Source organism: Myotis yumanensis, unplaced genomic scaffold, assembly GCF_028538775.1.
Source record: "Myotis yumanensis isolate MYYU_CA2020_CCGP unplaced genomic scaffold, mMyoYum1.0.hap1 SCAF_7, whole genome shotgun sequence".
NCBI classification, from domain to species: domain Eukaryota; kingdom Metazoa; phylum Chordata; class Mammalia; order Chiroptera; family Vespertilionidae; genus Myotis; species Myotis yumanensis.
The window spans coordinates 32,154,325-32,175,947 of NW_027223758.1; the positions used below are offsets into that span (position 1 = coordinate 32,154,325).

General features: G+C 60.2%; 1 protein-coding gene across 6 annotated transcripts in view; it reads right to left on the reverse strand.

Moving 5' to 3' along the window:
* Positions 1 to 396: 396 nt before the first annotated feature.
* The window catches only part of SNPH (syntaphilin), a 41,085-nt gene continuing 19,858 nt past the window's right edge, over positions 397 to 21,623 (reverse strand). Inside the window, exons 1-6 of one of the 6 annotated variants that reach the window (XM_070420074.1) lie at positions 19,775 to 19,802; positions 14,462 to 14,489; positions 13,150 to 13,752; positions 12,405 to 12,611; positions 8,204 to 8,353; positions 397 to 5,122 (exon numbers count right to left, since the gene is read on the reverse strand). In XM_070420074.1, coding sequence (XP_070276175.1) covers positions 3,949 to 5,122; positions 8,204 to 8,353; positions 12,405 to 12,611; positions 13,150 to 13,331 — 1,713 coding nt within the window. In that variant the 5' untranslated portion in view covers positions 13,332 to 13,752; positions 14,462 to 14,489; positions 19,775 to 19,802 and the 3' untranslated portion in view covers positions 397 to 3,948. Of the gene's footprint in view, positions 5,123 to 8,203; positions 8,354 to 12,404; positions 12,612 to 13,149; positions 13,753 to 14,461; positions 14,490 to 19,774; positions 19,832 to 21,623 lie in introns of those variants that run through there. The other 5 variants (XM_070420076.1, XM_070420073.1, XM_070420078.1 and 2 more) reach the window with 5 other exon arrangements.

The following is a 21,623-nucleotide window of genomic DNA, read 5'->3' on the forward strand; positions in this document are numbered from 1 at the left end:
TCGGAGGAGGGACGGCTAGTGGGGGGCTGGGTGGGCCCTGGAAGAGGGGACCAGCTTTGGACACCCCTCTCTCCGGCCAGGCTGCTGTGCACGTGCAGAACGGGCGTGAGAACTAGTGAGGGGAGGAGGAATGGATGCACTCAGGGTCTGACACCCAGGGAGGTGCTTCTAGATGCTTTGTCTCCGCCCCCCCCCCCCCCATGAGGGGCGGGGCCCAGCTGCCCATGCAGCTGCACAGCGGAGCGGAACCACCCGCAGCTTGTGTTCCCCTGACCTGGAGATGACCCCTGCCAGGGGGCACGCTCTGCCTCCCACGCGGGTGGGGACAGCTTGAGCCCCCTTCACCCCCCACCTCAGAAAAAAGACGACATCAAGAAACAGGCCGAGGGTCGTGTGTGTTTTCATGCTTTAATTCAGAGCCGTCTCCGCAGGTACAACTCTGTCTGAACAAAAGGACAAAGGAGACCAAAGTGAATGCCCCTCCCCACCTCCCCCCTTCCCGGGCCCCTGAATTCAGTCAAGGGGATGGCCGAGTGTGAGTGTGCACTGTGACTGGGGTGCACTGTGCCCCCAGGTCAGAGAGGGGATCATGAGGTCACTGGGCAAAGGCCCCTCCGTAGACCTTTGCCCCGGAACCTTGTCCTTTGCCCGCCCCTCCCCAAGGCTGTCAGCTACCTGTGCTGCTGCCGGCGAGCTGTGCGAGTGGCGATTGGGAAGGTGTTCAGTGAAGAGCTAAGTCATCCCCTTGGGAGACAGGCAGTAAACTCCGCCCGGGCCAGCTCTGTGTGCAGAGTCCTGGCCCGACTCTGATTCCGGCCTGAGCCTGGACCAGAGGAGCAGCAGGGCCGCTCTGGCCCGGACCCTACAATGAAGAAGCCACTTTTCCCCGCTGGGCTTCATGGGGCCAGCGTTTCCGGAAAGTGACTCCTGGAAAGACTGTCCCGTAGGACCTAACCGTCCGCTCTGGCAGAGGCTGGCGAAAGGGGGGCCCACGGATTTCTGCTCCAGAAGCGGAGGGCAGGCGGGAAAGGTCAGCCCAACGGGAGGAGGCGTTAAGCAGACACGTGCAGAATGAGCACTCAACAGCCCCACACTCTGTGCCCTGCACAGTCAGGCGGGCAGGCCCCACCTCCACCGCCTGCAGCCGCACAGGGAGCGCTGCACCTTTTGCATAGATGCGGACACTGAGCACACACACGCATACACGCAGGAGCCCTGCGGGGCCACTGGCCAACAGGGTCCCCTGGTCTGTCTCAGGGCTGCCGGTACGCCGCCGCCTCCACTAACACAAAGAAACGCCCGTCCAAGGCCCCACCAGACCCCTCCCTCCCAAGAGCGAGGACCCTCAATGCTGAGAGCAGGGCCCTTCGGACCCAGACAGGCAAGTCTCAGGCCAGAGGAGGCGCCGAGGGTGGCGGCTGGACCCACTCACCTCACCCAGAGGCCTTGGGTCCGAGCCCGGCCAGCCCTTCACCAGTGGCTTCTCTGGCAGCAGACAGTGTTGACTGTGGCCCCAACCCTGACCACATCCACCAAAACATAAGACACAACAGGAAGGCCACAGACAGCAAGACACAGACAAGAGCAGAGGGGCTACGCAGCACCACTCAATTCCAGTGGTGAAAAATATATAGATTTTATGTTGTCAAATAGAGTCATATGTTTATTTCCTCAGCAAAGCTTTGCCTGTTTCTAAGGAGACACTACGCGGCCCATGAGTACATGGCGCAGGAGGCTGGGTCCCGGCCCGGCCCGACTTGGCTTTGGATTGGGCTTGTCCTGCCCCCATGCCACGGCCCCAGCGTCCCTGGGCAGCCCTGGCCAGGCCCCAGGAGCTCGGGTTCAGTTCGGCTGGGGTGGGAGGTGCTCCACAAAGGAAGGCTGGCCTGAGGCCCAGACCGAGGAGGGGGAGCTTTGGAGGCACAAAGCGCGTGGCAGAGGGGGCTGTTGCCCCAATGGCTGGGCCGGCTGCCCACTCCCAGTGCATGCAGGCGCTGCCCCCCGTGAGGGGAGAGCGCAGAAAGGAAGGGCAGAGCCCGTGAGTCAGGCAACGGCTTCCGGAGCAGCAGGGGTGGGCAAGCAACCTTGGCAGAGAACCAGAGTGTCCCATAGGCCAGAGGGGTGAGTAGGACACAGGGTCCCACCAACCCCCCCCCCCCCCCCCCCCCCAGTGTGGGGCCTAACTCTGAAGAGTGGGTGGGACAACTAGATGGGTGTAAGCCCTGAAGGGAAAAAGGACCGGGTTTACTTTGTAAAATAATCTATATATATATATAAAAGGCTAAGTGACCATCCGACCGTCTGACCAGTAGCTATGACGCGCACTGACCACCGGGGGCAGACGCTCAATGCAGGAGCTGCTGAGCTGCGGTGACTTGGCAGCAGTGGTTCTCGGGTGATGTACCCTGGAACCAGAGAGGAGGGAGCCCAATTCCGGGGTGCATCACCCGAGAACTGCCCTTCTGGGACCCCTCGGGGAATGTCAGAGAGCCAGTTTTGGCCTGATCCCCACAGGCCAGGCCGAGGGACCCCACCTGCCAGAGGGGCCCCGCTCACTCCGCAGATGTCCTTTGAGCCCCAGCGCTGTCCCAGGTGTGGCCAGCCGGGGAGGGGCCACGGGAGGTTGGCTCCAGGGCGTGTCTGGCCTGTCTTGCCCAGTCCCGCCCCGCCAGCCACCTTCTAATTAATTTCCCTTCAATGTGCATGAATCCGTGTACCGGGGCACTAGTAATGGTAATAAAAGGTCAGCAGCGTTTCTGGGGGCCCTGATGTGGTCCTGGGAATAGAAGGAGGACAGTGAGTCTTCCCAGGCTGGGCTCGGACTGGGAGCAGGGTGTCTGCAGGCTCCCTCTCCCCCCAACCCAAGAACACCCAGGGCACCTGCTTTGGCTTGGACGACAACATGGCTTCAGTTCCGTCTTGCCATTCATCCTGCAGTAATTCCTCCTGAGGCACATGAGTCTAAGATCCGGGAACCCTTACCCTAGACAGTAAGCAGCCCCCTTTCAGGAGGTCCGGATACATGAGAACCAAGCCCCCGAGTGAGCACAGTGCAAAGCAGAAGTTGGGCCTGGGGCCCCAGAGAAAGTCGGGGTGCGCTCCAGGGCCGTCATGGCCTTGGCTGTCCACACCAGCTGAGGACTGCTGAGTGCTGCCCGGCCTCCCAGACCACAGGGCCTCATCTCAGGCCGGAGGCGCCCGAGCTGCCAGCCCACCTCCTCTCCTCGTGCCGGCACTCTGGACGGGAGCATTCCTCCCCCAGCACCGAGCCGTCTGGCTTAGCTCTCACAGGAAGAATTATCTGACGCCCAGACGTGTCAGGAGGAAAGTGGACCGTAGGGAAGGTCTGGGGCCGACAGATGCAGAACCCACACTGCCCTCGGCCCCTCTTGCCCATCTCCACCTTTCACCCGAGTGTGGAGCAGTCTGAGGGGCTGGGGCTCCAGCCAGGCCCGGCAGTTCAGGCTCTGCTCGGAGTCCTGGGTCAGGAGCCTGCACTTTGGGTCGCAGCTGCCTGCACCTGAGGAGATAATACTGGTCCAGACGCCGGGCTGAGGGCAGGGGTGGTGTGGTGTGAGCAGGGAACTGAACGGGATGTGGGGGGTGGAGGACGGGGAGACTGAAGTGGGCAACTGAGGTCCAGCCTCTCCAGCTCAGTACGCCAGAGACTTCCTGAGCAGTGGCCGCCCTTGTGAAGCGCCGAGCGGAGGGGCCGGGGTGAGGACTCCCCTGCACTCGGTCCTACAGCGGGCCTCCCTGCCTTTGGTCTCTCTTCCCCTCTCTCCTGTCCAAGCTCTGACCCCCAGCCCCCACACTGTTAACATCCAGAAAACACCACTTCCGAACCCAGAACTAAGTAAGATGATGCCCCACGGGGATGTGCGAGAGGGAGGACGGCACCCCGACAATCAGTGGTCAGGCCGCCCGACCCCCTGGCCAGGAAGGGCCTCAGAGCTGGGAGCCGCCGGCGGTGCTGGGGCCCGGCTGGCTCAGCGAGCGGCAGCTGATCCTGCGGATGGAGTGCAAGGCCACCGTGCAGCAGCCCCGCAGCAGGGAGCTGATGTTGTAAATGGGCTGGCCCTGGCGCCGCTGGGAGCGGCAGAGCCAGGCCACTGTGGGGACAGCGGGCACCACCACGGCCAGCAGATCGACGATGTAGTGGCGGCTCCAGTAACTCTTGGGCTCGGCCGCCTCCTCCTCCTCTTCCACGGGGCATGCCACGCTCACCGACAGGCTGGGGTTGGGGTTGGCACCGGGCCGGTGTGGGGTCGGCCCGCGGGTGATGGGCTCCTGGGCCTCAAGCTCATCACTCACCTCATCACCCACCGTCACCACCACCGCTGAGTTGGGGTCTCTGGGCCCTGGGGGGTGGGGGTCCGGCTCCGGGCACCTGCCCCCTGACTCGGGACCCGTCCCGCAGACCTGGGCCTTGGTCACCTTCTCCAGGATGGTGTCTAGGTCAGGCTGGTACTGCAGCGAGTCTGTCTGGATGGCACGCTCCTGCATGCAGCTGACCTGCACGCCAGCCTCCATGCCGCAGAGCAGCCTCTCGTAGGTGTTGCTGGCAGGGCAGCGGGGCCCCAGGCTGAAGGAGCTGTGCAGCGAGGCCTCCTCGGGGCCGCAGTCCACCCCCGACGACAGTAGGCTGCTGGCCTCCAGCACATCCGTCCGGCTCATGGTGTCATCGTTGGCCGCGAAGCCACTGTCAGCCCCGTCCTCCGTGGAGGAGCCAGGGTGGTCCCCAGGGGGCTGGTCCCCGCAGACGGCCGGGTCGCTCAGCTTGGTGTAGGTGGAGCTGCGGGTGAGGGAGCGGGCGGGGGAGCCGCCCGCTGACTCCCCGGCGCCGTCCTCCTTGGCCGTGCCGTTCTGGGCCACCTCCATGCTGTGCAGCAGCGTCTCCAGCTTCTTGTTCTGGATGTTGATGTCCATGAAGTACTTCTGCAGCCCCTTGTCCTTGTCAATCAGGTTGTTCTTGACGGTGTCGATGACCTGCTTGAGCTGCTTGATCTCCTTGCGGGCTTCCTTCAGGGCCAGCTGGGCTTCCACGCGGTGGCACTCCTCCTCGATCCAGTCCTCCTGCATGCGTGACAGCTGTGTCTTCAGGTCGTCGATCTCGGTGTCCCTGTGGCGGACGAGACACATGCTCACTGCTGGCCTGGCACCGCCACCAGGGGGCCAGGTCCGGAGGGGGCTGTCACCACGGACAGACGGCCTGTGCTGCCGGCTCACAGAGCTAAAACCAGGACCGACTCAATGCTCCTTCCTTCTCCTTACTCCCCAGGGTGAGGGGGGTGGGAGAGGGCCAAGGGGTAAAGACAGGAGAGGCCTCCTCCCGGAGGGAGGGGGCGGGAGGGAGGGGGGAGAAGAAATGGGGCAAGAGACAGCACGGCATCCCACGCCCTCCGGGCCGTAATGCACAGGCCTGTCCACGTTTAAATCCATCACCTGCAGAGCAGAGCAGACAGTAAAGTCTCAATTTCAAGGTGCTCCTGCTATAAAAACCCAAGACATCCTTAAAAATCTTAACGTACAACCACAGAAGGAAACCTACAATCTGTTCAATGGGAAGGGATGTGGCTTCCTGTTTGGCGGCTTTAAATGACCACCTGCAACATGGGGGCTGGGGCGGGGGCGGGGGGGAGCTGGTGATTCTACATCTTCCCTCAAGTGGAGGGCGAAGTGGGCAATCAGAGGGGAGCGATGAAACGGGTGGCACTCTTTCATCTGGGGGGGCGTTTCTGTTTTATATCTACTATAAAGAGGAAAGCCCCCCCCCCCCAAAAAAAGGCAAAAAAAGGCAAAAAAGGGCAAAAAAGGCACGCAGCTACTCCTGAGGGAAGAGGCAAGTGCCAGGTGAACCCAACAGTCCGCAGACTCTTGTCCAGAAGCTCTCGGCCTGTAAGTCCCTGAGTTGACGATGACTTAGGGGGTGTGGGGGAGGGAGGTGAGTTCAACAAAGATGCCATCAAGTCCGGAGCTAACACCAGGACGGACAGAGCAGTGAGAAAGCAGTGAGCCTGGAACCGGCTGGGGGTCCCTCCCTCAGCTCACCCCTCGGTGACACGGCCACACGCAGCCGCCGGCCCGGCGTCCGTGCAAATACAGCCCACAAGTGGCACAACGTCACTCTGGGGTTCTTGATCCCATTCGAATGACAGTCCCAGATCAAAGTGAGATCGGAAATGCAGTTCAGGAAGTGCGCCCAGGAATCGCAGCCGCAGTGCGCCGAGGGGCCTGGGTCACGGGAAGGGGACAGACTGCTGACAGGACACAGCTCGGCGCCGCGGCAGCAACAGGCTCAGAGCGGCAGCAACAGTGATGTTGGGGGTACAGGTATGGGGGTACTCGCTCTTCACTCCTCCCGTCTCAGGGTGGGGGGCTCATCCTATGGGGACCCTCCTCACTGACATGGAGCCCAGGGAGGAAGAGTGAGTTTGGAAGAAGGAGCTGGGCATGCTCAGCTCTGCGGGCACCTGCCCCCTCTCCTGGGAGCCAGCAGGGTCCCCGGGACTGTGGCTTTCCAGTCTTGCCTGGGGCTTTATTTTTGAACTGGGTCCTGAAGGATAAGTTTGCCAAGGAAGTCAGATGGGGAAAGGCCATCCCAGGAAGTGGGGGCACAGCCTCCAAAACCACAGGGTGTAAAGGATTACTGAGAGGGAGGCGACTGCTAGAACAGCAGGCACCAAACTGGATACACAGAGAGCGTGTGGAGTGAAGCCAGTGGTGAACGGCCATAGGTTCCCGCAAGGGTAGCAGGCGGGGAGCGGCCAGAGGTTAGGTGTAGGCCCTCCACGGCAGGGCACGCTGCCTGCTCAGAGCCCAGGGCAGCCCTCGAAGCTGTGAGAGGGGCCGCCTCCTTCCTGAGACCTCTGTGCAGACAGCCCAGCAGACCCAGGGCATCGCTGAGGGGAAAGAAAATCAGAAACCCGCTGAAGCCGGTTTGGCTCAGTGGATGGAGCATCGGCCTGCGGACTGAGGGGTCCCGGGTTCGATTCTGGTCAAGGGCATGTACCTGGGTTGTGGGCACATCCCCAGTGGGGGATGTGCAGGAGGCAGCTGATCGATGTTTCTCTCTCATCGATGTTTCTAACTCTCTGTCTCTCTCCCTTCCTCTCTGTAAAAAATCAATAAAATATATTAAAAAAAACAAACAAACCAGAAACCCCAGCCCTGCAGACAAGGAGGCCCAGAGTGCCGCCTGCAGCTGCCACGGTTCGAGGAAGAGGTGGCGTGCGAACTGTGTGCTTCCCGTGACCTGCAGTGCCCGGGACCGACAAGTCTGTAGAGACAGAGACTCGTGATTCCCAGGGGCTGGGGGGATCCAGAGAAGCGGGCATGACTGCTGCTGGGAGTGGGTTCCCTTCTGGGGTGATGGAATGTTCTGGAATTAGATACTGTGATGGTTGCAGAGTTCTGTGAATATAACAGAAACAATAGATTGTGTGGTATGTGATTTACAACCAATAGAGCTGATATATGTGAAAAGAAGATGAAGGAAGACCTGGTCGTGGGGGCTGGCCCCGCCCTCCAGTGCCCCGGAGCGCCCACAGCTCCCGGTCGGCTGCACATCAAAATCAACACAGTCGGAGAAGATGGTGGAGGCGAGGAGGAGATCTGAGGGCGGCCCTGAAGATGAGGCCACCGGCCTGGACAGGGGGAGGCCAAGCATTGGCCCTCAGGTCTGGAGAACGCACTTAGGGGGGCCTGAGGGGGTCCTGGGAGACCCCTGGGCTGGGGAGGAGCTCAAAGATTTCTCCTGACTGAACATCATCTATAACAGACGAGGAGGAAGGCCTTGGGGCCTGAACTGGTGGGTCAGGAGTCCCCTGGGGACGAGCAGGGCCAACGGGCTGCTCCTTCCTCACAGAGAAGGAAGGCCGGGAAGACAGCCCTGCGCGCCCACTGCCCAGGAGGGAAGGAGTCAGGGAGAAGTGGCCAAAGGGGCTGCCGGCTAAACTCGGGAGAGCCCTGCCCTGGGTGGGAAGTCCGACAAGCCCTCCTGGGAGAAACTGCTCCTGGCCTGGCCCCAAGCAGCTTCCTGAGGTCAAAGACAGCAACTCAGGGGGGACAGGGACCCGCAGGTGCTCTGGAAATGGGCTCCCCAAGCCACTCCCTCCTCCCAGCGAGGCCCAGGGCCCTGGTGCCTCGGAGTGTGGAGCGTGCCCCCAGGGCTGCCAAGGGCTGCCCCTGGCCACCTGCTCACCGGTCCTGGAGCCGGTCCTGCGTGTCCTTCAGCCTGGCCCTCAGGTGCCGGATGCACACCTCCTTCTGCTGCAGCGGGGTCAGGTACTGCTCCGGGGTGGGCGGCTTGATGCCATGGTTGTCGCTGCACAGCATGTACTTCATGGAGCGCCTGCAAGGGGGCGCTCGTCAGCCAGGAGGGACGGCGAGCAGAGCCAGGGCTAGGCCCGTGCCTCCAGGGAGCGAGAGGATGCCAGCCCCACCACCCAGGTCCACGGCCACCAGGGCTCCAGGCCAGGCCTCCCGGACAGGCCCCCGTGGGCCCCAGGACACCCCGCCCTTTTCTGGAAGGTGGGCGTTATCAGAGCTCTTCTGAGTGAAAACCACAGCGTCAGGTGGGGAGCCCCGGCTCCTCTAGTTGGGGGTGGGGAGACATACTGTAGGGCATACTGACACCACCTCCATCAGTCCAGTCCCAGAGAGCTCAGGAGCCCAGTCTCCCAACCCGAGAACGAGGCCGGGTCTGGAGGCTGGGGCTGGAGGGCCTCTCCCTCCTCGAACCCGCACACACACTCACTGGGCGTGCACATCGGAGCACACGGACTCCCAGTCCATTTGTGCCTGCATGTCCACAGACATGAGTACACACCCATGCCCACGCGTCCCCACCCTCTCTGCGGGGACAGGCACATGTGAGGACACCATGCATGGACTCATACAAGTGCACGCCCCCCTTTTCTCTGGGGCACCTGTGAGCACACATGTGGACACGGCTGGCTCTGACCCGATGTACCCGAGGTGGCAGCGGGCTGGCTGTGCACTGCTCCGGAGGCCACATGCTCCCCAGCACGAGGTGGCACAGGCGTGTGTATGGTGAGTGCACCCTGGTCCCACCAGTGTAGAGGAGGGAGGGCCAAGGCTTTCACCCCGAGAAGGAGGGCACCCCAATTCCACCAACAGAGCCTGGCCCGGCCTCCTCGGCTCCCAGCTTCCTGCCTGCTGGTGGTTCTGTTCATGAATCCCTCCTCCCCCCTTGGGTCTTGGCTGAACACCCTGGGCAGGTTTTTCAAACAACTTGGCAGGGCACTTGCTGTCCCCCAACTCGGCTCCTTTGGGGCGGGGGGCTCCCAGGTCTAGGGAGGGACGATGGCAAGTGAGGGGCCTGGAAAAGCAGGCCGGGGAGGGCCACTGCTGCAGCGCCAAGTTGCTCCTGTTTTCTGTCCAAATTAACAAAACAAAGAGGGAGCTCAGGGTGCCTCTCTGGTGGCACAAGAAATCTCTTTCCAAAAGACAAGCAAGCCAGCAGAGCCCCGCGGCCCTACGCGCTGGCCCTGTGGGCTCCTGGACCCTGCAAGGACTGCTGGGGACAGCTCTGTGGCGAGTGAAAGGTCTCTTCCCCATGCCTGGGGGCGGGGAACCACGGTGAGTTACGCGAGTAAGTGCTGAGGCTGAGAGAGGAAGCAACTCTTTTAACCTTTCCATTTGCTTTCATGAGTGTTTCCCCAATATAACATTTAACACTCGCACATTTTAGTCACTAGCTCTATCTTTGTGGGAAAACATTTATACACAGGGAGAGAGTGTACTATAATTCAAGCCTCTCCGCTGTTCCCCTGGAGAGCCCAGGTATCTGTAAGGGAGGCCAGCAGCAGGCTCTCCGAGGGCAGCAGGCTCTCTGTGGGTGAGAGGACCCTTCCCCGGCAGAGGTCAGCCTCTGGGCTGGGACCGCCCCGGGGCTGCAGGTATGACATGCATTACAAACATCTGCTACTGAAAGGAAAAATACTAAAGTTGTCAATTATGAACTTTTAAAAATTTAAGTGGCCCGGCTGGTGTTGCTTAGTGTTGAGCAACACCATGAACTAGGAGATCATGGTTTGATTCCCAGTCAGGGCACACGCTCGGGATGCAGACTCGATCTACAGTAGGGGGCATGCAGGAGGCATCCAATCAATGATTCTCATCATTGATGTTTCTATCTCTCTCTCTCTCCCTCTCCCTTCCTCTCTGAAATCAAGCCTATATAATAAAAGAGAAACATGCAGATTAACCATCACTCTGCCACTCTGCTACACCCACCAGCCAATCAGAGTGACTATGCAAATTAACCCAACAAAGATGGCGGTTAATTTGCATATGCAAGCACAGAGCAAAGACTGAAGATGGCAGCGGCCACGGAGCTGGAGCGAGCAGGAGGTTTGGGTTGCTCCTGGCGAAGGAGGAAGCCGAGCTTCCGGCCGGCCCTGGACTCCGCTCAAGGAGGGGATGGGGGTCTGGGGGCCTGGGTCACCGGGGGCGACCCAGGCTTCCATCCAGCCCTGGCCTCTGCTCGAGAAGCTGGGAAAAAAAAAAAAGGAGGGGCTGGGAGCAACCGGAGTGGAGAAGCCAAGCCTCGCTGCTGTGGCCGGACCAAAGGCCTGGGTCCTGGATGCCAGAAGAAAACTGGTGCTGGCAGCCAGGCGAAGGAAGGCCTATTGCATGAATCTTCGTGCAATGGGCCACTAGCACAAAGATATTTTAAAAAATAGTTATTAACTAATCAGAACTGCATCTAGGCTGGCTGGTGTGGCTCAGAGGTTGAGTGTCAACCTATGAACCAGGAGGTCATGGATCAATTCCTGGTCAGGGCACATACCCAGGTTGTGGGTTCAATCCCTAGTAGGGGGTGTGCAGGAGGCAGCTGATCAATGATTCTCTCTCATCTATACTAATAAAAGGGTAATATGCTAATTAGATTGGACAGCTTCTGGACGTCCTCCCAGACAAAGCCACGGTGGCAGGGGAGAGCAGTTAGGGGCAATCAGGCAGGCAGGGGAGCAGTTAGGGGCGATCAGGCAGGCAGGCAGGTGAGTGGTTAGGAGTCAGCAGTCCCGATTGCAAGAGGGATGTCCAACTGTCGGTTTAGGGATTGGGCCTAAACCGGCAGTTGGACATCCCCCGAGGGGTCCTGGATTAGAGAGGGTGCAGGCTGGGCTGAGGGACACACCCCCCCCTGCCGCATGCACAAATTTTGTGCACCGGGCCTCTAGTCATTGATGTTTCTATCCCTCTCTCCCTCTCCCTTCCTCTCTCTGAAGATGGATGCATACACTTTAAAATGTAAGTGTATGCCTCCGTCTTCCTCATGCCCTGTGTTCTGGAGTGTGGTTACAAACGGAATGCTGGGGCATGGGTCCTGCACACGTGTGTCACCCATCACTCGTGTGTCATGCTGGACAACACTGAGAACTGTTGCCTCAGCACAACCCGAACATCACTTCACACAAATGACATGCTCTCCACTGGAACGGGCAGACGAGTCCTCCCAGCGGGTGCGTTGGCCACGGGGCTGCAGGCTGTCTTCCGGCCACGACTCTCAAGGAGGACCAAAGCCCCACCGACGGCCGTTACCAGTGTCGGATGGAGACGTGGGGATGGGAAGTGACCGAATCCCCAGGCCACAGTCTTCTGCCTCCCCCAGCATTTCAACGCTGGGGACAGGCTTGTGCCGTCGTCCCAGCTCGAACTCCCTGGTCTTCGAGGACCCACGGCTCCCCTTGCCCTGCCTCCCAGCCTGATCCCGCTTCTCAGGTCTCTGCTCGCCTTTCCTGAGGGCACAGCTCAGCCTTTCTCCCCCACTTTCCTTTCCAGACCTGCTCACCTCTGCCACCCTCATGGTGCCCCCCAGGAAAGCAAGCAGCAGAAGCTGCGAGGTGCCCTCCAACGCTGTGCCCGGGAGCACACAGCTCTGCCCGACCTGGGCCCGCACATCACCCAGCTCCACAGGGAGGCGCACACAGGATTCCCGGGGAGGGGTCCCCGTCAGGAAACATGAGCCGGGAGCCTGGGGGTGGGGCTTTGGGTTGTCCCCTTTTCCTTCCTGGGCATCAGCCCGCTGCCTGGAGGTGTGGGAGCCACATGTGACAAGGACAAGAGCTACACACTGAGGAGGGGGAGCAGGAAGGCAGGAGGCGGCCTCTGACGTGCAGAGAGCTGCCGCCTGTGGCGCCTGGTCCTGAAAGCATCCCTCCTCATGGGCCTAGGACACTGTCTTTGGAGACTCACAGCTGGATGTATCACACCCATTTCACAGACACAAGAACTGAGGCTCAGAGAGGACGCGACCTGCTTGGGGTCGGACAGCCAGGGAGTGTGGGGGTGGTTAGGACACCCACTCCCCGCCCCCCAGGGTACCCAGGCTCCCAGGCGGCTGGGCCGGGCCAGGCTGGAGGGGAGGTCGTTACCTGGGCGTGGGGCTGCCATCGCTGCCCTTGCAGGAGCCCGAGGTGCTGCTGCCGCTGAGAGAGGAGGTGCCGTAGGCGTCCCGCATGCTCACGGGGGGAGAGGTGCGCCTGGAGGCAGGAAGAAGGGGCAGGTGCTCGTTCTGGCTGGCGGGCAGCTGCGGACACTGGGCGAGCACTGCCAGGCCGCTGCGGCCCAAAGCGCCCCCACTTCGGGGTCACCGCCGGGAGAGAAGCAGAGGAGAATTGGGGATGCACAGACAGGGTGACAGAACAGACAGTGCAAATCAAGATGGAAAACCAGAAGGAGGCCGGTCCTCCTGACTCCCCAGGGCAGGAATGGAGGCTGGACAGGGCTGCAGGCCAACGGGGGGTGGGGGGAGGGGAGGAATGTGCCCTTAAAGGGTCCCCCAAGCCCAGAGGAGGAGGTCCTGCATGGACCGAGTCCCAGATGGAGAAGAATGAGGCAGGCGGGGGGAGACAGGAGGGAGCTGCGTGGAGGACAGTGTGACATCCCTCTAACGGTGAAGGTCAGACAGCACTGATGTGGGCGGGAACCCCATGGTTGTGCCTTCAGAGAACTTTACACCCACCGTGCCAGGGAGCCCTAAACAGTTCCAGGAGGAGCGAGCGTCAGCAGCCCATTTTAGAGATGGGAAAACTAGGGAAATGCCTTGCAAGGGGGTGGCAGAGTGGGGACACCCCTCCCATCCTCTGAGGCCAAGGTCTGGGCCAGGGGGAGACTCACCTGCGGGATCCAGCAGAGGCCCGTCTACTGCCCTGCAGGGACATGGCCATGAGGCTGCGGGTCCGGGTGAGGGGTGGGATGGGTGGTGTCCCCGGGGCTGAGGAGAGAGCGCGCATTGGGGGGGCCGCGGCGAGGGCCGGGCCGGGCCAGGTCATCCTCTCGCTGGGGCCGCTGCCCGGCATGGCTTCTCCTTTCGCCCTTCAGCAGGGCGCCCAGGACGGAGCGAGGGCCTGGCAGGCCAGGCTCTGGCCACAGCTGGCTCCGGGCACCCGACGTAAAATGACTGGCAGAGCCTCAGGGCAGCCAGAGATCATCAGTCCAACCCCGTGCTCTCCAGGTGGGCGACTGTGCGGCACGGAGTGGAGGCCTCGCCCAAGGTCACACAGGCATCGGCAGCGCCTCCCGACCCCCGGCAGCACCGCGTCCTCTATGCTACACGCCAGCCCCCTGGGTCCCTGACACTCAGACCCCGATTCTCCCTCCTCGGCAGGGGCTGGAGGCTGGAGGCTCCCGGAGCAGGACCAGGACCCCCAAATTATGCTGGGCTAGTCTCGACGTCACCGTCCCAGAATGCCTGCTGGCGTGTGGCTCGGGGCTTCCCGTCTACAGGGGAGACAAGACAGACCAACAGACCAGCACACGTGTAGAAAGACATATGGACACACACGGTCATGAAAAGGCACCATGCCTGACATTCCACGTGAACATGCTCAGGGGACCTGCGCACGGTGCAGCACATGCAGCGGCCCTCCCGCACACGTGCCGCACACACACGCCCGCACCCATGCAGGAGCGCGTGCTGATCCTGCCATGCACAGGAGCTCAGGGCGCAGGCTCAGAGCAGGCGAGGACTGGGCAGTGGGAGCAGAAGCCCCCCTCGGGGTGTCTCTGGGGCTGGGCCCAGTAGAAAGTGACTGTGCCTGCAGAGGCCCACCCTTGGTCCTCTAGACAGTGGGTAGGGGGACGCAGGCCCTCTGGCTCCGGCCTAGGAGTCACTAGGCCCCTCTCCCGGGACCCTAGGAGGGGAGGGCCCAGGCCAGACGGGGTGTGAGCTGCTGTGGGGAGGTGGCTGCCTGGGCACCAGTCCAGGGCTCCTGGCGTCCAAGGTGGAGGGCCTGGGCCCTTGCAGCCAACATGCTAGTCCTGTGCCGGCTCCAGAGACCCATCCCCTTCTTCCACCCTCAGGTCAGTAGCCTGGGTCACAGGAGACTTGCCGAGGACGCTGGACCCCAGACCTGCCCCCATGCCAGGAAACAAGCATTCACCAAGCCCCGCTCCTCGTCTCAGACCCCAGGCCGAGCACGTTACGTACATTCCGCCATCGACGCCTCCCAACAACCCTAAGAGGAAGTGCTGTGGTTAGTCCCTTTACAGATGAGGAATCCCAGAGGGAAGGGACGGGCCCAAGTCACACCCAGTGGTGGCTGGGCCAACACCAGACGCTCAGGGGCTGGACCTCAAACCCTGGAGTCCCCGGGCCAGGGCACCACCCCTTCCCGCGTCAGGGCCCCCGGGGAGCCTGGCCATCCTGGCCGGCGGCGGGGCTGCCTCCTGAGCAGACAAAGGCGCTCCTCAGTGGCCTGTTTCCTGGCTGTGACACAGATGCGGCCCGTCCCCTGGATGGCCAGACACAGCCCGCATTGTCCGCACGAGGTGTCAGGTGCCGGCGCAGGAGCCTCCGACACCAGGCCTGTCACCTGAGCCGCTCGCCCTTGCTCGGTGACGCGGCCCACCCATCACGCCCCGTCACCCAGGCAGGGCCTTCTGGGACCGTCTGGCCGGACCTGGAGGAGGAACCACGGGACAGGGGCTGGGGCAACAACGGTGCCCCCACACTTGGTCCTTCTTCGTGGGGGGGCCAAGGCTTCCGTGATCACCTGCCGGGGACTGAACCCCGTGCGGCCAGGTGACCGTGCAGAGTGCGTTTGTGTGCCCCGCCCATGTCTTCAGATATCAACCTTCCAGGCAAGCAGGGTTTGTGATCACATTTTGGCCAAGGCCACGCGGCCGCAGGTCTGACAGACCCTGGGTGCTGGTCCCCGCCAGCCCGCTTCACCGGCATCGGCCCACATCCCCGCCTCACCCTGCTTTTGGGAGGAGGCGAAGCGGAGGCTGTGCCTCTAGGAGGACCTCTCAGCAGAGGCAGGACTCAGATCTGAGCACGCGCCGCGCTCTTCCAGGCCGGCTGGGATGCGTGTTGCTAAGTAGCTTGGGTGGGAAAGGCCAAGTCGAATTCTAGTCCCAGGTCCCGGGAGGCAGGCAGATGCCTGGCCTGCCTGGGAGCTGCGTGTGGCCTCGGTACAATGAGGGCCTTGTCCCAGCTGTCCCTCCCCTACCTTGCTTGGCAACCCCACGCCTCCCCCTCTTGAGCTCCTTCCTTCCTTTCTGACAGGAGGGTGGGGGTGGGGGTGGCGGGGTGGGAAGGGGACTGCGTTTGTACCTGGATAAAGCCCACAGTCTCCTGGGAGGCCAGGGCCAGCCACTCATCCAGGGCGGAGGGGAAGTGGCGTTTCCCCTGCTGGGACGGGACCTTGCAGGCGGGGGTCCTCAGGGGAGGGCAGAAGCCACCCAGGCCCAAGGCAGCCACCTTTCTAGGATCCTGCTCAGAAGTCCCAGTGTGGGGCCTGTGCGCTCTCAGCTCCCCCCTCCCCTCCAGGCCCGAGAGGAGGCAGGTTGCCATGGCATTTGTCACCACGCTGCCTGCTGGCCCAGAGTCCCCGCAGGCCTGTCCCCAGGTGGCCAGAGGCAGCCACTGGAACGGAGGGCGGAAAGGAAACCCTTAGCCATGGGTCACAGTCTCTCATCATGTCAACCCCAAGTAACTCCAGCCCCTTCTCCCTCCTGCCTCCCTCCAGTTCCCCACCTGCCAGACCAGGGTGCCCTGCCGAACCCAGCCCTGTGGTCAGTCCCTCACACGCCCAGCATTTCCTGAGGACCCACAGGGGGGCCTGGGGGATACAGGAGGATCTAGGGAAGATGCAGGAAGAGTCCACCAGATGTGGGCCCAAATCCCAGCTCTGTCTCCTGCAGCTGCAGGCCTCCTCATCTGTCCGGGGGCTGTGCCAGAAGGCGCCCCCTGTGGTCACTGTGGGAATGACATGGGATGATGCATGGGTGGGGCTGAGCCCAGGGCCCATCACCCGACAGACCCTCACAAAGGGGAATGCCAGTCAGTCAGAAGGGCATCACTGCAATGCAATGTGACCCCCAGAACAGAAACGCACCCAAGGCGCAATGGCGGCCTCAGGAAGGCCAGGGGAAGCTGCTCTAAAGAGAAATGTGCACGGGGCCCTGAAGGATGAGTAGGAGTTCACCAGGCAGGGAAAGTGAGCAGGAAGCAAGAGGCCCGGGCAAAGGCACAGCTGCTCAGGACACGAGGGGCCTGGTGAGGGCCGAGTCACAGCTGGGGTGAGGGGGGGCGAGGCTGCAGGGGAAGGCGGGGCCCAGCCATGCAGAGCGGCATCAGCCAGGGTTTCGCCCGCCCTCTGGGCACAGGAGGTCACGGAGGAACACCATCAGACCTGCATTTTAGAAAGCCTGGTGGACAGGGGCCCTTGTGGAGTGTGGATGGGAAGGGACAAGAGTAGAGGCAGGGAGATGAGGTAGGAGGTTATCAAAAACCCCCAGGTAAGAATGAGAGGGCCCAGGTCAGGGTGGCAGCGGGAGCAATGGACAGGAGGGCCCGAAACTCCCTCAAAATTCACTGGAGGCGTCTGATTAAGTAAAGATCAGGGCAAAACTCTTAACCCCGGAGTCCAGGGCCCTCTCACCTGTACCCTTCCCCCCGCTCTCAGCTGTCTGCTATTCTCCACCCCACCCCCACCCCAGGAAAACCATTCTTTGCTCCCACAGCTCTGCCTAGGCTGTCCGACCATCCTGCATCTGCCCCCCACCCCCCGCCCCAGGCCCCATCCCCACGCGCACACCACACGCTGGGACCCCTCCCATCATTTACTGTCATGACCACTTGCATGCCAGGCCGGGGGTTGGAACGCCACCCTCTGGGGAGTTTCATACAAATGAACACAACCAACACACACTGTACATAACACAATGGCTAAAACAGGCACGTTTGCTAAGCCCAGAGGTTGGATTAGATGGTCTGAGACGCTTCCAGAGCCAACCTTTTCCGATTCTGTAATTCCAGGGCTGTTACTGAAGCGATGGACCCTCGTCATGCTCCCCCCCTTCCATCACTAGGGCTCCAGGTTTCAGGTCCCACGGCTGTAGAATCGGGACGCTGCATCCTTTAAAGACACCATGGCATTTCACTCCACCAGCAAGTCACGGGGGAGAAGCCAGGCACTCGGGTTAATCTAATATTCCAGCTAAGTGAAAGTCCCTGCACAGCCTATAAATTATCCTTTTTCAAAGAATTAGCCATCCAGAAAGAAGAAAGCTATCCTAAAACCCAGCCAGGGAACAGAACAATCTGCGACTGGTGACTCACGCCTCTGACAGCTGTGAAAACCAGAGCCTCTCGACCAGCAGAATAGAACTTGGGGAGGGGGTCCCCTCTCTGCCCAGGCAACGCGGGAATGCGGAACACCCCACCCATCACACGGCAGAGCGCCGGGTGCGCCCAGAGTGCGGATGCGGAGAGACGTGGGAGGAGAAAGAGCGGCCTGGCAGCGTGCCAAGCGGCCACGGGGATCGCAGAGGGTTGTGCTCTGAGGGCTACTCACAGCCGCGTTCAGTGACCCTTCCACTGGCTTTGCAACCTGACCAGCCACCCCGCTCCTCCTCGGCGCTTCCAGCCAAACCCAGGGCCTCCCTTCCTGGGCCTGGGAAGGAGGCAGTGGCGGCGTTTCTCCAGCCGGCTTCCTGGTCCTGCCAGAGCTGCCCTCTGAGCTGGAGCCATGGGTGGGAGCCACTGAACGCCTCCTCTCACCATGGCAACCCCGGCTCAATGGCAGGGCAGACCCACCGCTGGGCCAATGCTGTCTGGGTTCCTAGGGCAACCAGGACGGGCCTGAGGGCTGAGGTGGCTGCGGCACAGGACTCTCCGGGAGTCAGACTCCAGGCTGGGAACCACCCGGCGAACTTGCCTCTGGGACTGCTGAGGGGTGAGCTCGGGCCTCCTGCCCCACTGCACCTGACGGGGCTCCTCTTGTGTGTGTCCTACATATGGACAATCTACAGGAAGACGGCTTTTTATTTTTATTTATTTATTTTACTTTTAAAAGAAATATTTTTAAAAAAATATTTTTATGGATTTTAGAGAGGAAGGAAGAGGAAGAGAGAGATCGAAACATCAAAGATGATAGAGAATCATTGATCGGCTGCCTCCTGCTCGCCCCCTGGGCACATAACCTCCTGGTTCATACGTGGACGCTCAACCACTGAGCAGTGCTGGTCGGGCAGGAACTGGCTTTTTAAAGAGGGACTTGCAGATTAAAAACCTGTGTCATATACAGTTCCCACAATGAGATACTCTCACATCCGCTAGGATGGCTATGATAAAAAAGATGGGCAAGCCGAAACCGGTTTGGCTCAGTGGATAGAGCGTCGGCCTGCGGACTGAAGGGTCCCAGGTTCGATTCCAGTCAAGGGCATGTGCCTGGGTTGCGGGCACGTCCCCAGTGGGAGGTGTGCGGGAGGCAGCTGATGGATGTTTCTCTCTCATCCATGTTTCTGGCTCTCTATCTCTCTCCCTTCCTCTCTGTAAAAAATCAATAAAATATATTTAAAAAAAAAGAAAAAAAAAAAAAAGATGGGCAAGCCTAGGTGAGAATGTGAAGAAACTGGAACCTTCGTGCATCGCGGTGGGAGTGTAAAGTGGTTCAGCTGCTGTGGAAAACCGTCTGGCGGTTCCTCAAAAGTTACACATAGAATCACATGACGCAGCAATTCCCCCAGTGGGCACGAGCCCTGAGGAACGGGAGAAGGTGTTCACACAGAAACCTGCACAGCAATGTTCCCAGCAGCACTAGCCACGGGGGCCAAAGGAGGAAACAGCCCGAATGCCCATCGATGGAGGAGGGGGTACACAAACGCGGTACATTCATGAAACGTAATACCAGTTAGTCACAAAAACGACGAGCTGCTGACGTGCCACCACGGGCACGGACCTGGGCAGCATGATGCTAAAGGGAAGAAGCTGAGCACAAAGACCACACATTGTAGGATTCCGCTTATGGGAAATGCCCAGAGTGGGTGAATCCACAGAGACAGAAGGCAGATTAGTGGGTGCCAAGGGTCGGGGGAAGGAGGAATAGCAAGTGACTTAATTGGTATGCAGTTTCTTTTGGGGTTGATTAAAATGTTTGGAAATTAGAGAGTGGTGATGAATACACAACTTTGGGACTATTCTAAAAACCCCTGATTTGTGTATCTTTTAAAAGGGGGAATGTTATGGTATGTGAATTGTATCTCCATAAAAAGCAAATGTGAAAGTCTATGTAACACATGTGTAAAATGAACATCTGCAAAAGGGCAGGCATGGTCCAGGGAGGGAAGGGAGCTGCCCGGGGTGGCTTGGCAAGGAGCGCCAGGACAGGCTCGGACCATCCTCCTCCACCCTCCTGACTTTGGTCAGCGCTTCCCCGCTGCTCCTGGCTCTGGTCAGCCTGGGGGAGACAGGCGCCACGGCCGCCCCTTTGGAAGGCTTTGCAAATCCACTCACCCCATCTGGTCCTCACACGCTCCCTGTGGAGGGAGGCCAGGTAGAGACTGTTCCATCCGACCCATGGGAAACCAGAAGGTGCAGAGGTTGCAAGATCACTCAAGGTCAGACCTTGGACGGCCAGGTCATGAGCACCTGCATTTCTACTGGATCATGAAGGTCTCATGATAGGAGAGATCTGGGACACATCCCATTTTGCTGCATAAAAGAGAAAAAAATCTACTTGCCCAGAAGACACTCAGACCACGGTGAGATGAGGGGGTTATATCCCTACATCCTGGCCTCCTCAAGCTTCCATAAAACCAGACATCACAGAAACAGGAGGTAAGCAGGGCAAGGAGGCTGTTAAAAAGAAATTCTTGCCCAGGCTGGTGTGGCGCAGTGGATAGAGCGTTGGCCTGCAGACTGAAGGGTCCTGGGTTCGATTCCAGTCAAGGGCACATGCCTGGATTGTGGGCTCAATCCCCAGTAGGGGACGTGCAGGAGGCAGCCAACCAGTGATTCTTTCTCATCATTGATGTTTCTATCTCTCCCTCTCCCTTCCTCTTTGAAATCAATAAAAATATATTTTAAAAAAATAAAATAAAATAAAAAAATAAAAAGAAATTCTTCAAGTCTTCTCCCTGACCAGGGCAAGTCTCTCCTGCTCCTAAGAATCAGCCACGCAGGCAAGGGAGAAGCCCTCACTGTGAGGATCACCGTTCCCAATTCTTCCAGCAGCTGCTGCAGCCCAGTCTTCAGCGCAGGTACTGGGCCAGGCCACCACTGAGGGACCCTCAGCTCCCCTGAGCCACACCTCCTGGTCCTGCTTGGTGACCCTGGGCCTTAACCTCTTTCGGTCTCAGCTGCCTCATGTATTCAGTGGGAATCACCTCCTGACCCTGCCCGTCTCTTCAGGACCCAGCCAAGGCAGGGTATGGAGGGATGGGGGAAGTTCTTGGACAACTGGAGGTCCCGACACTTCTTGCTATTACTACTGCCATCTCTTTTAAAAACAATTTTATTTCTATTGATTTCAGAGAGGAAGGGAGAGGGAGAGAGAGACAGAAATATCAATGATGAGACAGAATCATTGATCGGCTGCCTCCTGCACATCCCCTCCTGGGGATCGAGCCCACAACCCCGGGCATGTGCCCCAACTGGGAATAGAACCATGACACTTAACCACTGAACCACACCGGCCGGGCTACTACTACCACCTCTTGAGGGGATCTCTCTTTTCTTCAGAGATAGCACTGGCTTTGCCCCTCAGGGTAAGTCAGAGCAGGCCCAGGGGGTGGCTCTGAAATTCCTGGCACCTTCTGCCACACCGACTGCGGTGGGTGGCTCTCCAGGGCGATGTCTGGCAGGCCTCCTGTGTGGGGAGAAGCAGCAGGTGGGACACCGGTTTCCATCCTCCCACCGCCCAGCTCTATGCTAGGGCTGCCTCTCTGCAGACAGCGTGGGGACGGGTGGGGGACAGAGGGACTGTGGGGCTGGCCTAGCCGGGCAGCTGCCTGGCCAGCAGCTCCTGGCAGATGGAGGCCCTTCAGTGACCTTGGCCGCAGCATATGCTTCCCTGGCCTTCCTGGCTGATAGAGCTGTCAAGCCTCAGCCTGGCTCCTCTACCTGCTCCCGAGGTTCCAGCTCTAGAGCATCATGGGAAGGGGGAGAAAACGGGGCCTCCATGTCTGCGGATTCCCCCTTTTTCCCAGATCTCTGTCCTGGTTCTTAGGATCCTTGAGTCGGTGCCCTCCCTGCTTTCACTCCAGGTACCAACAAGGGCTAACACACTCTCAGAATTCTAGAATGGGAAGCATCTTGGGTGGGCTTTGTCACAGTCCCTCATTTCAGGAGAGGAACGGAAACC